The sequence below is a fragment of the Penicillium bovifimosum genome, assembly GCF_028826915.1.
Source record: "Penicillium bovifimosum strain IBT 22155 chromosome Unknown utg000005l_segment0_segment0, whole genome shotgun sequence".
Classification (NCBI taxonomy): domain Eukaryota; kingdom Fungi; phylum Ascomycota; class Eurotiomycetes; order Eurotiales; family Aspergillaceae; genus Penicillium; species Penicillium bovifimosum.
In genome coordinates, this window is record NW_026622714.1 from 76,518 (window position 1) to 91,037 (window position 14,520).

Here is a 14,520-nt window from a genome sequence, read left to right on the forward strand (position 1 = left end):
CACAGTATACAAAATACTAATCTCTGTTTGCTCCGATTGGTCTGTCTTTCTAGAGCTGCTGATTAAGCTTGAACTTGTACTCATTCTATGTGAAAATATGGTCGCATAACGCATTCATTTATCTCGACGTAATATTCGAAGACGAGACAATATGCAAAGTCGAACTCACAGTTTCTTACTGGCCTGTACCAGTGCATAGATGCAGCTAATGTTGCCTGACCACCAAGCCACCGAGCGCAGATAGCTCAAATGGTGGAACTCGATATAGGTGTACAGCAAGCTGTATGCAACACGCGAAACCGAGTACCAAGCACCGACAGTATTGATGGTCTCATTGGGGAGGCCGGCATACAGAGACACGAGGACTAGACCAGTCAGCACAGGGCTTCAACCTCCCATTCAAGGTCGAAGACGTCAACCCGTGAGGAAAGGAAGTTTTACATACTCGCAGCAACGAACAAAGAATATCCCTCCTGCGCATTGGCATGTGCCGCCTCCTGTCGCTTCAGCCTGTCCAGGGTGCGACGACTGATCTTGCCCGACTGCACAGCGGCCTCGCCGTACTTGCTCAAGTCTTCACGCGGACTAACGTTGTGATCGAGGCCCAGGCGTATCTTCGTGGCGCGTGTACTCATAATACCGAACGCGAAGGCCCAGTTTACCACCAAAAAGCCAGCTGCGTGGTTTGCTGGGACCTGGCCAGGGGCGGCACGAAGGCCGAGAATAGACAACAGAGCACTGTAGGGGTTAGTCATTTTTTCCCTCTAAAGTACTTCGTAGAAAGCAACGACTACTCACGACATATGTGATATATACGAACTTGTAAATTATATTCAAAGAATCGCTGTTTTCTCCCTGCGCGCTCTCCCCGGGCGCTCTTTATAAGTACGATCGATCGGCGTTCCCCAACCCCGAGGGCCCGAGGGATGAGCTCATGCCGATCGTGCTTTTGTCCACTTCCATTGTCTCAAAGTTGACTTTCTGGCCTGAGGATATGCACATGTCTATCTCAACGTCATAACCAGCCGCAGTGGACCTGTATGGTTGTGCAGTACGCCTTGTCATAGTGCACCCAGGGCCCTACCGACCCCTACCCCAGGAACTATGCAGCAATCAACGTGACGGTCTGCTCGATATCCTCTCTCCCTTGTCTATACAAATTCTTTCAAATATAATTCATAAAATAGAATCAGAATAATAGAATCAACATCAGAGCATCCCATGTATGTATTATGGCCTCTTGTAACTTTAATCCTTGCTGTTATACATGAACTAGCATCATTGGTCTAGTGGTAGAATTCGTCGTTGCCATCGACGAGGCCCGTGTTCGATTCACGGATGATGCACATTTCTTTTTTATGTTTTTTTTATTTAGACCATACTAACCAACTTATCGCTCTCTTTTGAAATTGCTGGTTTTAGTTGATCATGATAAGGTGGTAATTAACAATCCACTTTCGATCCCAAAATGTCGAGCAACTTCGATCAGACCGGATCCTCCAACTGTGACCCAATGATCGACGATGCCCTCTTCTCTTGCTCGTGCAACGCCTTCACTATCCCAGGCTTCCTCCATGTGTCTCTCGAGATATATTGTCTGAAACCCACACCTTTTGGCGGCCTGCAGGTCCTCAAGATGTGCTGCAATGAGACAACATTGCGAGCTCTTGAGACCGAATCTCCGAGCAGAACCATGATAGGCCTCTGGCGACGGCTTGTAAGCACCTAAATGCTCCGCGCTGGTGACATGCTTGAAAGGCAAATAATTGTGCTCTTGGAGCTCTTCGAGAAGTCTCACGTTTCCATTGGACAATGTAGACGTCGAGAATTTAGTGTTCAGCAACGAAATACCTGGCACACTGTCAGGGTATGCGTTTAGTCGATGCCAAGCGAGGGTCAAGTCATTGAGCTCGTGCTCGTTAAATAAGCCCCGGAGAAGTCGTCTGTTGAGGATTTTCTCCAAAGAGATGCGATTGTGTTCATCTACAGAGACAAAGGGCTTGGATGAATCGTAAGTGTTCCCGAAGGTCATATATGCGCCATGCCACTCCTTCGAGATCTCCTGCCAGCTCGAAGTAGACATATCAGAGACACGCTTTCGCACATCTGCACTCAGATCTCGAGCTTGGTCTTGCAGGACCCTTTGTGCTGCGGCATTCAGTTCGTTGGCGATGCAACATCTCCATTCAACGATTGTCCCCAAGACATCGAAAAATAGCATTGCAGGGATACCATCCTGGCACATCTTGATCAAGGTTCTCCCAGAGGTATGAAAGAATGGAGGCTTTTGATGGAGTGATAGAAAAGGCATTGTCATCAGATACTGGTGCAAACGTTGACATGATATTCTCAATGTCGACTGACTCTTCCCAACAGCCTCGGGATTTTTCAGGGCTGCATGTGATACACGAGAGACCCCAACATAATGACATTCTCAAGGTACAAAGATAAGGTAAGGCAGTCGTCCGAGCCAGGTAGCATTAAGAGGCGTGCATGGTTGGGGTAGTTGGAGTCGTATTACTCCAATGAGGACTAAGATCGAACGTGAAATGCGGGTTCTATGTAAATGACCAAGAATCTTCGAATAAGCCACGTCTTATACAGTGGCCGTAGCATTCTACGTGTGGAGTCAGACCCAACTCGGGTAGCAGATAAGTGCTACGTCGACTGTTGGCAGCTAGATTGCGCTGGCATCGAGCGGAGATAGAGGTGGCGGAAGCCAGAACAATGATAGCCCGGGACGAGGAGGAAAAAACTCGGTTGGAACTGATGCTTCATGCCATTTGTCACGTTCTTGAAATGCTTCTTCTTCCTGCCTTGCTCGCCTAGTAGAAATGGGTGAATAACGTACATAGAAAAGTAAAGATGTTTTACATTAGAGGTCCACCCAGTGGCTGATACGTGCATTATCGTAGAACCCCTACTGCCCTTGATACAACTAGGTAGCTGGTGCGTAAGTTGGAAGAAGACTAGCCGACAAATCGGCATTCCAGTCCCACAGCTCAGTGCCAGTGTAATCCAGACCCTCAAACCATCCTCCCATGTCCATTGGCTGTAAAAGGTCAGCACAGTGCTCAACATGTTCCGAATTAGAGAGACTCACCGTAAAATCACTGAAATCGTTCGACAATAGTGACATAGGATCAACATCACTTGGTGTGGCAGAAGCCGGTGTAGCGCTAGAAGGAACAGGAGTCTGAAGACTGTTAGCCGGGACCGATACAAAGCTGCCGAAGAGGCTACCAACCTGTACAAACCCATTATCCGCAGTGCTCTTCGACTGCTCGTATGTAAGGCCATCCAGGATACCCTTGCAAACCCGAATAGATCTCTTCGACGCAGCCTCAATATTGGACAAAGGATCCTCCCCCTTGACGCGCGACTTGACGGAAGCAAGAATAATATTCAAGAAGTAGAAAGGCTTGCACCCCTTTCCGCCAGCACCAATACGTCTCCCAAAGTTATCGGCCGTTCGCTCGACAGCCTGCATCATCACCCCCTGCTGAGACTGGATCATGCTCATGAGAACGCTAGAGTTAACGCCGTCCATGCCGGATGTGGCGGACGTTCTCATCTCGTTAGCTTGGAGGGAGAGCTCCACGCATACCGTGACTGCAGCGTGGAAGGTCTCATCGCGGAACATACCGCTACCCAGCTGCGTGATGTGCGGATAGGGGATGTTCTCTGTCTGAGGAGAGAGTTCCATTTGAGATAAGATGCCGAGGGACTCTTCCAGACATATTTTGCGAGAGTAGGAGCATTTGGGCAGACGCACAACGCTGAGCGAGAAGGGGCGGTGGAGGGCGAGGAGGAACTTGCGCATGATGAATAGGTGGAGAGATTGGGCGAATCGATGGCGTTCTGATTGGTCTGAAGCGCAACTGTGTGCGTTATCGTCGAATAAGGAAGAGGTATGTTGCGTGGCGCGAGAGAGCTCATCGCCCATCCGTAGAGCGTCATCGTAAGATAGGTCGAACCGGAGGCTATTGATCTTCTTGGCGATTCGATAGCGCAGGGGGAGGGTCTTGGTGAGGAGGGTATGATAAAAGTTTTGGGTATAGAGAGCAGTGCTCAACGGAGCAGGATCGCTTTCCATCTCAGGGAACAAGTCTGCATCGTTCCAATTGGATGGTGCATCGCAGTCACATTCGTCTAGGTCGACTGAGGGTGGTACACCACGGTCAAGGGAGATCTTGAGATCTAGCTCGACGATAGTCGCCCATAAACGACGACGCAGCTCCGAATAAAACGGTCGAGCTTTTGGGAACCGGGTCGGGTCACGGTGCAGTCCCATTGTCGTCGCAGATCGAATCAATGACCCAGCCGAGGCCCAAGCTACATCTCCGTCACTGGCAACCCCGAGACGAGCTACCAGAAGAAGTGTTTGGGTCTGGAGCATCCGGAAGTCGATTTCCGGACTCACAAATGTGCATGAAATGTAAGACTGAACAGCCATTATCCACTTCATGGCAGGTTTTTGGAAAATATCTCGATTATCTTGACCTGGGGGTGGGACGTAGAAGCAACTCCCAGCAGCCATGATGGCGAGCAATTGAGCAACGAAGCTCATGTCAGTTGGCTGGCTCTCATTCCAGTATTCGTCATATTGTTTCAAGAAAGTTGGCGTGTGCAAGACCCGATATGTCATCTCAAAAGTGTCGAGATATAGTTGAAGCAAATGGTCTGCAACTACTTTTTGGGGGACCATTCCTTTGAGTTTGAAGGCCTGCTCACGGAACTCGCGTTGATGAGCTTGAGTCTCGCGCGACCACAACTCGGTCTTGAACTTCTTCATATCAGTGTACTCTTTGTCCTTTCCTTCTCCCCGACGACGACCACGCCGCATGAAGGCACCAATATCTTGGAACTATATCTAATTAGCACATCTGTCTCATGGTCACCATAATGAAGAAACACTCACAAAGGAGACCGTAGTTGTATAATGACTGCGACCGAAATAGCGGGTCTTCGCCTTCTTCCCGCGGAAGCTCGTATCAGGCAAGAATCGCACCCGATCATCGACACCGACATTCTCTGAGCTATTCGCCGTGTCCACTTCGGAGAGGACATCGCAAACAGACGTCTCGGGTGTGAGTTGAGACGACTTGCCGAGAGAGTTCTCCAGCATACGTAGCCGACTCCGGAGCTCATGCAGTTCATCGGAGCGACCACGCTTTGAAACGCGATTCGAGGTGGAAGTCGGCCCCAATTTTGAATCAAAGACAAAGATCCCGCTTTTCCGGCCCGATTGATCGTCTGCCCCACGACCAGTCGGTAATTGCGGGGGAGACATTCGTCGCTGTGAGTCTGATATAGGGCCTGGCTGCGATCCAACAAAAACACATTGGGCTGTGGTCTTTGAGCGCACGCATTGCCCGCAGGGCTGAGCGCGATCGCACTTTAATTTGCGCTTGCGACAGACTGTACAAGACAGGGGTGGACGACGCCGGCGCTGTGGCGCGTGAGATTGATCTTCTGTCTCTTCATGTTCCGAAGAGACCTGATCGTGTTGAGCGTCCATTTTGAAAAGTTGTTGAGACATTTCGATGGATTTTCTTTGTTAGTGTCGCCTGGCAATGGCGCTAAGCATGGGTGAGACGTTTATCTTTTGTCGGACTCGAGGCCCTTTTCCGACAATTTCACCGAGTCTTGAGGGACAAGTGTCTGTACGACAGGCAGTAGGTGATAGATCAATTCCAAGAGTCTCCACGAGACGGTTTAAATGGCATATATGTAAGAAACATCGTGAGAGGAGGTGTTAACTTACTGGGTCGTGAACGTCCGTGTCCGGAGATACCGCTTTTGGTAACTCCGGAGTTATCTCCGAGTGCGCCGATGTCCGCATGTGCCAACGTGACTCACGTGGATGCCACCTAACACATTATATATTAAGTTACACATCATGAGATATTTCATGAACGTGCATCTGTCTTGTATACGAACAAGATCCCAATGCTGTCATTTCCTCCGGGAGTTGCCCCTTGATGTTATGCCACGTGACCTGTGACAGCGTTAAGAAACGAGACGACTATTTCGACGGCTATTTCTGTGTCATTCGTGAAATGGTACAAGGATGCGTATATAAAGTCGTATAATGATTAACAACCACTTTTGAATTTGAGCAGTTACGCCAACGCTATGCCGGGCTATATACACTCCAGGAGTATGCAACAAAAGCCAATCAGTCACTCTTACTTCGACCGCCATACCGGCTTCATAACAGATCGAACATAAACCAGCAGGTAAATCATCAAATAATTCGTAAAGGTGAAAGCCAGGAATATACCGAAATAGGGCCAGATCTTCGAAGAATCCAGCGCAATGCCATCCAAGTACTGCAGATCGACATTAGCATCAGTCTCAGGTAATACAAAAGGACAGGGCTGGAAACTCACATCATCACCGACGCTGTATTCACAATATCCACACTGTCCCATCTCCTCCGGGTTGGAGAGATACCCAACACTCTTGGCGTCAAGCCATGCACCGGCATACTCACGACAAGTGGCGTTGGCGGGACTCTCGAAGATCGTCAATTCCGACTGCGAGCAGATGACAGAGGTACCCCGTAAGACAGACGCAAGTACACCGCCGATCCAGTACGTGAACGGTGTAACGTAGTACATAGTATACTTCCAGAAGGCGGGCATTTGGCTCTGTGGGCGGAGAATACCGTTGAAGAGCTCGCACATGATGATGAAGAAGGGCATGAGTGTGGCAGCGATCATTGAGTCGGAGCTAGACAGTATATGTTAGGTTATTCTGTTAAAAGCAAAGGAAGGCGATAGAGAGAACCCACCTCAAAGCAGCGATCCACTGTCCCCAAGAAGTCGCGAATAGGAAGAACAGGAAAAACATTAGGAAACAATATCCAGCTGCAAAGCCGAGCGGTAGTCCGACCATGAAGTAGTATAGAAGGAAGAATACCACACCACCAACGACTGAATAAGGGATCTCGGATACAATCTGGGCAGTGCAGAATGAAACCCAACCATAGACACCGCTGGGCCCTTCTCTGGCCAACCAAATATCGCGGTTCATAATGAATCTCATGGAGATGGCATTGATGAACTCAGGAACGAGCATCAGAACAAGGAAGCAGGAGAAGGCCTTCGACTGGAGATCCGTAGCACTATTCCCGATCTGCAGATAGGTGAGCCCGTTGATGAGAGCGTGGAGAAAGGAAGAGTAAAGTCGCGAGTAAGGGTACTCAGCGGTGCGCCAGAACTGGCGACATGTCCTCTGAGTGAGGAGTTTGATTTGTTGGCTGAGAGGTGGGAGAGTCGGGGGCAGGAAAGGCGAGCGGGAATTCTTGTCGGAGCGAATGGCGGTAATTTCGCTGGTGACTTGGGTGCATTCGTCTGAGTCGCGCCAGATGGCTGCCCAGTTCGTTTGGTTCCCCGAGGCTTTCATACCGCCGACGACTACTTCGATGAGGAAGTCGGCTGCGTTGGTAACCTTTTCTGGGATAACACCGTGTCCTGCGAAATAACTGAAGATTGCGCGGCCGGATTCGCCTACTGGACCAAAGTAGTAGGTGCTTCCGCCGGGACTGAGGGCTAGAACGCGGTCAAACTGTTTCTGTTAGTATGCTTCGTGATCGAGGCATGGAATATGCGTACCTCTTCAAATTGTTGCTGGTTGGCCTGGTGAATAGTGCAAAGAACAGCCAACCCCTGATCGGCCAGACGTCGGAGGAGAGCGACGATACTGGTTGCACCCTGACTGTCAAGTCCACTTGTCGGTTCGTCGAGGAAAAGCAGCATGTTGGGTCGGGCGCAAAGCTCCACTCCAATGGTCACACGCTTCTTCTTCTCGATATCCAAAGACCAGATTACTGCATTTTGCAGTTCGACCAAGTCCAATGTATGAATCACCGTGTCCACGTATGCCAACTTCTCTGCCGTTGGGATCTCGTGGCCTTGTCGTAGCATTGCAGAGAATTCGAATGCTTCTCTGATTGTGCTGCTTTCATCGTGTATGTCCATCTGCTGGCAATATCCGATCTGCCGGTTGAACGACTGGTCGATTGGTCGATTGTCCACGAAGAGGGTGCCAGATAAGGTGCCAGGGCTCTCCCTCTGGGTGAGTGCGGTCAACACTATAATTTGTTAGTGGTCAATCACCAACTTAGACTCATTGGGATCTTACATGTGGATTTGCCGGCTCCTGAAGCACCAACGAGAGCTGTGAGAGACCCTGGCTTGCAGTATCCACAAACGCCATTCAACAACTTTCGACTTTCCTTGCCAATTTGCACATCAAGCTCCAGGTCAGACCAGGAGAAGGTAGACTCGGTAGCTGCGAGAGTCTGCTCTTGCTTGGCTTCATGGACAGCTGGTGGCGCATTGGAATGAACGGAGACGGGCGATTTCTCCTCATCAGACTGAACATTTTTTTTCGTTGGAACAGCTTCTGGGACCTTTTATATTGAATGGGTCCAGCACTGTCTAGCTCCCATTCAAGCACCTCGCTGAGCCAACAGGTAATCGCAATATACGCAACAGTGAAGAGACACATGATGCCGAAATTGCGCCAGACGTTGCTGTAGTAGAACCCGAATTTCACGGCCAAGTAATCATCGCCGTTCACGACCGTACTCCCAATCTGACTACCAGCATAGGCACATGTCTGGTATGCGATATCCGTATAGTCCGCTCCGGATGGGATGATGGATCCGGGAGCACAAGTGAAGTTCAAGTTGTGGAATTCTGCCGCCATGATCGATTCGTAGGTATATAAGGCGGGCGTTGTGTACGCCAGCCATCCCACCCAGGGAACATCTTGAATCATCTTGTCAACGGAGAGGACGTAACCGCCGAACACGATGCAGACCATGACGGAAACTCCGCAATAACGCAGGGCGACTTCAAAGTTGTGCGATAAGGCGGCAAAGACACGGAATTGCGCTGTAAGGCACATGGTGCTCATGTAGATGAAGAGGAAGTCAATGAAGAATGGGCCGGCCTGGACAATTAGTATCTGTCCTGGTAGCAAGGTTTGGAGATACTCACCTCAGTTCGTAGACCAGACAGGAAGTACATGACGATCAGATACAACGATGTCAGAAGCGTAGTTACGACCATATCTGTGAGGACTCGAGCCAGACAGACAGCACTGGGCCTTACAAAGGCGAACTTTTTTGCCGGCTCAAGATATCTCGACCTTGCATGGCTTCCTCCAACTCTGACATCTGCAGCCAGGCAAGCAGAATGGAAGAGTAGAAGAGCACACCTCCACGAGAGTACATGCCCTCGGTCGTCTGGGGTTGATCGTAGAACATGGATCCAATCAGCAAGCCATAGACCACGCAGGAAATCAGTTTGATATACAACGGGCTCAGATGGCCCTTCAACTGCCAGACCTGACGCTTCGCGCAAAGAACGACCTGTCGGAAGAGAGAAATTGTGTACGGCGACTTGGAAGATACAAAGCGCGACTTATCACTCTGCACAGTCTTCTTGAATTCCTCCACGCTGCCGCATTCAGACTCTGTTAGCGAGGCACCCGAAGACCTAGCGAGCTTCTGATCTTCGTAGTGCTCCACAGAAGCCTGGATCTTGGTGTAGGCAGCACTCTGGCGGAAAGCTGCTTCAAGTTCGAGTGGGCCCTTCGGCGCGCGGTTTTCCCATCCAGCACGGAACCGCCGCCTTTCAGGCAGTGTGATGCTCGTAAGGAAGTCTGAGGTAGTTTGCATATCGGTGCATTCGTATCCTAGATCTTCAAAGTAACGCTTTGCTTCATCGGCAGGCCCTTGATATAGCATGCGCCCTTCATCAATGAGCAAGACCTTATCCACCAGCTCATAGATGGCATCTGACGCCTGGTACAATGTAAGCAGGGTCGCTTTTCCGCAGGTATCTGTCATAATGCGCAGACTCCGTGCATAATCGAGGGCAGACGAAGCATCCAGCCCTCTCGTTGAGTTATCCCAGCATGCGACAGATGAATCTGTTGCGAGAGACTCGATAATGGAGATGCGCTTGCGCTCGCCACCGGACACTCCGCGTATGTACTCATTGCCCACTAACGTGTTCATGGTGTGTGACATGCCAAATACCCGTCCATAAATCTCAAGATACCGGGGAATCCTCTCCCGGTACCGCTTGGGGGTTTTACTTTGGAGAGCAAACTCCAGCGTTTGGCGCACCGTCAGAGTCGGGAAATGCACATCGTCTTCGGGCACGTATGCCACAGCGCCGCGGTACTGAGCGCGAACTTCCTCCGGGCTGAGACCGGAGTAGTCGATTGAGCCTGTCACTCCCAAAAAGGAAGAATGGTGACCGGCAATAGTGCGGAGAAATGTCGAGCAGCCGGCGCCGGGACGGCCAAGGACGCTATATATTTCGATTAGTGTAAACTCTCGGAGAAAAACCTGCGATCCCACTTACAGCATAATCTCCCCGCTGTCCACGACTCCAGAAATATCCCGGATAAGCGGACGCCCATCCTCGGCTTTCTTCTTCGTGAGCCATGGCTGGATGGTCCACTCATAGATATCCTGCAGAGTGAATGTCCGCCATAGGGCTGTGCCAAGGGTCTTTATATCTGCATGGCTGTCCGCGTCGCCCCAGGTCGAGAGTGATTGAAAACAGACACCGAGGTTGGCGGGTTTCTTGTCCCGGACCTGTTCCTCGAGGAATCTGTCGAAGGAAGAATGCGGCTCTGAATACTTGGGATGCGCGAGGCTCTTCTCGGTTAATGTGCGATGAATATCAGCCAGAGCATCCTCGTCTCCATGCGAGACCTGCACTCTCTGCTCGTTGCTGTGTGTTTCTGGAGACGCAAAGGAAGAGCATTGCTTTGGGTGGGGATTTAGAGGCGCGGGCATATTGACCCTTCGATGGTTGGCTATGACAAGCAAGATACTGCATTCATCTCATGAGCAAAACTGACGATCTTGGGAAATCCTTTATAAAGAGGAGAAATTAATAATAAATACAGCAGAACAGGCTACAATAAACAGCCACGGCTCCCTCCATTGGATTTAACGGTCATCGGCCAGTCCTATGGATCGTCAAGTTGAAGATTGCCTGGTGGGTCACAGGAGATATCTGATGTACATGCGATTACCATTGGCCACGAGGATTCGGTTCACTCAAGTGGCACTCGAAGTGGCAGTTCGTTTGAGAAAACGAAGTTTCTGTGGAGTCGGCGAGTCGGAAGTTTAACGAAAATTGGAAGCCAAGACGAGAAAATCACTCCACAGTCCACTGAACAAAAAAGTGGAGTAAATAGAGATACATACTGCGTGCAGCGTGACTCTGAAGACTTTGTAGGGCTTCTGTATTTATTCACAACAGTATCTAATTGCCTCTGAAAATAATGAATGAACATCTACGGAGTAATAGAAAAGTGCACGGTGTCACCCCCGCACGCCTCGACTCCTGCAGGCCCAGAATCGGAGAAATTTCACATGTAGATCGATTGCCAGAAGTACGGACTATGCCAAGCAAATACAGGTTGTCTCATTTTGGTTACAGTACTGTGTAGTTAACGTCTAGGCTCAGAAAATATAAGATGATTCATGCTCTGATACAGTAACTGGACATAGTTTTAACTCCTGACCCACGTGTTTCGCCTTTCACACACCGCCTATTCAAAAACGTGGAAAACGCTAAAGTTTTTGACTGGCAGAATGTTACATAAAAAGAGGTGACCGCCCTGGGAACTTGGAAGTCCACACAGTACGCAACGAAGCACCATGCAAATTCCAAAATATAGAGTTGATGAGCTCACAAGGAGCCTAAGAAAATGATCATTGATCTCTGCAGGTCTGCAGTCAATGGTCATTTCTCCATAAAGTCATCAAGAGGCACATAGCATGTAGGCCACTACAGCATAATACTACTATGGTCTGGTACATTACATCCTCGATCTCCCCGATCCAGTTTAGCGCCTCGAGCTCCCGCCCCATCTCTCCAACTGCACTGCACCACCCTCTGCCCACCACAAAATGCAAACACTCTACAACGCTCTAATCCGCACTCATCACATAACCTCTCGTAAAAAGGTCGCCGCCCTCAAACGTGCCGCCGACACCCACCAATGCTCCGTCCTCCTCCGGTCCGGCGGCTGTCCGGGCATCATGTACGTCGAAGGCCAGAAGGAGCGGGTGGAGAGTTGGGTCGACGTGGTGCGGAGGTTACGCTATAAGGATTTTCAGCTGGTGACGAGGCCGGGCATTGTGGAGGAGGATCGAGATCACAAAGTGGATGGGGATGGACAACAGAAGGAAGGGGATGGGGTTCTGCAGCTGGCAGTGGGTTTGGATGAGGTGGAGAGTGTGAAGGAGTTTGGGGGGATCATGGCCAGGAGGGGAGTTTGGAATTGGTGGCGGAGGGGGATGGGGTATGCTTGAATCTTCATTGTGATTGTGTGATTGCATCGGTGTTTTTTCTGTACTACTTTGTCGAGATATCCCATCTGCGTTGGAACTTCTGATACAGCAACGTCATTGTATTCCGAGTTATCATAATCATTCATTATTGGCTTCACTATACAGAACTAGGATGCGAATATCGACTAAACGCCATAATGTATATTGTACAAAAAAACCGAGCATTTGTTTCTCCATTAAACCGGCGCCGGGTAACTGAGCAGCTTGCAGACGTCCTATAAAAGGTTAGCAACTGGTTCAATCCACCCCTCACGTCAACTTCCACACATACCTTTCGTTGCCTCCGATATTTATCATAAATCATCTTCCAGATCTCCCGATCCCGACACCCACTCTCCTGCGGCGTACCAGGATTATTGTCACACTTGGGCTGCTCCGCAGCCAACTGATCTTGCGGCCACATGATCCACGGCTTCGGCAAAGGCCAATCAGAAAAGTGGACGAATTTCGCTTGCGCCAGGACATGGTCCGGATCCCAGACTTCATCCTCGTTTCCCAGGAAATTGCGATGGTCCTTCTTCCGGAACTCCCCTGTCAACAGACCGTACTGTCGGTGTGGAAGAACCATCGCGGAGTCGCCGTACCTCCTGTTCAATAGCTCCATGTCGTACCGGTGTTCAGTCAAGTTCATATCGACCTGATTATTCTTGGCGAGAGAGGTGATGTCGGTCAAGGCCAGGTATTCTCGGAGAGAGGGTTGAATGACCACTAGTAGCGACGATAGCGTCTTTTCCGGCAGGAGCCAGTAGGCGCGTGGCATGGCGACTGTGGTGGGTGGGAGGAAAAAGAGCTCGTCCATTGTTTGGAGAAGGATTACGTCGGAGTCGAGGTGGATGACACGATCGTATTCGTGCTCGCCGAATGCCATGAGCTTGGCGGTGCTTGTATCCCATGAGGCCTGAGAGCCGGCGCCTATTGAACAGGATAATATATCAGTGGTGTGGTTCAAGATCGGCGGGCTCCTCAAACTCACCAGATGTATCCTGGATACCCTCGATCTTGATCGGGATCAGCATCACCTTATACCTGAGCTTAGCCTCCAGCAGCAGCTGGCTGACGCGATCTACATCATCCTCAACGATGAGGTCCCACTCCTCTGGGTAGAACAGCACGCGATCCGCCTTGCTGCCGAGTCTATGCAGGGCCTCAAAGACCATCAGGCAGTTGCACAAGTAGACTTCGTTGGTCGCATACTGGGTATATGCATAGCGCGACCAGTCGACCTCGTCGTAGTGGATATGTGGTAAGGGCGGTGGCGGAGGCCGTTCACGTCGTTGCCACAAGATAAACACGACGATAAGGGCCACTACAACCCATGTTCGGATATGTCGTAGCTGGCGCTTGAATATTGAAAAGAAGGGCTCGTCGGCGATATCGAAGAAATCGTCTTCGGAGGCATTGGAACCTCGCCGGTAAGGGAAGGCGGGTCTTCCGGTGGGCATCATTGGAGAATGAAGCTGTTGACAGGCGCGGTCTGGGGATTTAGATAGAGGCACGTGATGGTTATGTCATCGGACTGGAATCAGTGAACCTTCCGAGAAGTTAACGAGGTTGTCGGGTGGGTGATCGGGATTGCTGACCGTTAGTTTGATATCTAAATCGGTTAAAAAGCCACGGTTTCTCAGTCTCTGTCTATGTCTTCGATCAATTCCACAATCTTGAGGTATTCGGATGAAATGCAAAGTGGGTCCACTTTCTCGGTTTCATTGAACTCGATCAGTCTCGACCAGTTTGAAATCTCACTCAGCCTGCACAGTAGTTTATCTTGGTTCTCTTCTTTTATTAATGAGGCTTACTATCCATGGTTTCTACATCAACAGCTCGCATGGCTTAGCGGTAAAGCGCATCACTAGTAATGATGAGATCCTCGGTTCGATTCCGAGTGTGAGCATTTCCTTTTTGTTTTTGTTGCCTTCTCTACTGTGTAGTGGATCCTGTGAAGGGCTAGAGGAATTCAGCGCTAGGCTCTCTGGCTCGTCAGTCGTCACAGATCCAATCAAGTTGTGGGGTGTGGCCGTGTGGGTGTGTGTGTGTGTGCCGTGTGGTAGCTTATTAGCTATCCAGGTTTCCAGCTATTTCATCCAAGACTATCTTTGGATTAGACCATGATACTACTACCT

At 50.0% G+C, this 14,520-nt stretch overlaps 6 protein-coding genes across 6 annotated transcripts; 1 reads left to right on the forward strand and 5 right to left on the reverse strand.

The window, feature by feature from the left end:
* Positions 1 to 165: 165 nt before the first annotated feature.
* Positions 166 to 755, reverse strand: N7515_005197 (MAPEG family protein; the record flags this gene model as incomplete). The annotated part of the gene is made up of 2 exons (XM_056665941.1): positions 166 to 365; positions 446 to 755. 2 exons carry the CDS (start codon positions 753 to 755, stop codon positions 166 to 168), a joined length of 510 nt encoding a protein of 169 aa, XP_056519537.1.
* A 671-nt stretch (positions 756 to 1,426) lies between these two features.
* N7515_005198 (Haloacid dehalogenase type II) lies at positions 1,427 to 2,245 on the reverse strand (the record flags this gene model as incomplete). Its single annotated transcript, XM_056665942.1, has 1 exon — positions 1,427 to 2,245. One exon carries the CDS (start codon positions 2,243 to 2,245, stop codon positions 1,427 to 1,429), a length of 819 nt encoding a protein of 272 aa, XP_056519538.1.
* Positions 2,246 to 2,938: 693 nt separating this feature from the next.
* Positions 2,939 to 5,521, reverse strand: N7515_005199 (uncharacterized protein; the record flags this gene model as incomplete). The annotated part of the gene is made up of 3 exons (XM_056665943.1): positions 2,939 to 3,052; positions 3,104 to 4,867; positions 4,922 to 5,521. 3 exons carry the CDS (start codon positions 5,519 to 5,521, stop codon positions 2,939 to 2,941), a joined length of 2,478 nt encoding a protein of 825 aa, XP_056519539.1.
* A 670-nt stretch (positions 5,522 to 6,191) lies between these two features.
* N7515_005200 (putative ABC multidrug transporter) lies at positions 6,192 to 10,831 on the reverse strand (the record flags this gene model as incomplete). Its single annotated transcript, XM_056665944.1, has 9 exons — positions 6,192 to 6,335; positions 6,396 to 6,738; positions 6,800 to 7,575; positions 7,623 to 8,101; positions 8,152 to 8,422; positions 8,470 to 8,967; positions 9,015 to 9,088; positions 9,139 to 10,337; positions 10,392 to 10,831. The coding sequence occupies 9 exons, from the start codon at positions 10,829 to 10,831 to the stop codon at positions 6,192 to 6,194; spliced, it is 4,224 nt and encodes a 1,407-aa protein (XP_056519540.1).
* Positions 10,832 to 11,956: 1,125 nt separating this feature from the next.
* N7515_005201 (uncharacterized protein) lies at positions 11,957 to 12,361 on the forward strand (the record flags this gene model as incomplete). Its single annotated transcript, XM_056665945.1, has 1 exon — positions 11,957 to 12,361. The coding sequence occupies one exon, from the start codon at positions 11,957 to 11,959 to the stop codon at positions 12,359 to 12,361; it is 405 nt and encodes a 134-aa protein (XP_056519541.1).
* A 215-nt stretch (positions 12,362 to 12,576) lies between these two features.
* N7515_005202 (uncharacterized protein) lies at positions 12,577 to 13,845 on the reverse strand (the record flags this gene model as incomplete). The annotated part of the gene is made up of 3 exons (XM_056665946.1): positions 12,577 to 12,615; positions 12,672 to 13,312; positions 13,374 to 13,845. 3 exons carry the CDS (start codon positions 13,843 to 13,845, stop codon positions 12,577 to 12,579), a joined length of 1,152 nt encoding a protein of 383 aa, XP_056519542.1.
* Between the last annotated feature and the right edge of the window lie 675 nt (positions 13,846 to 14,520).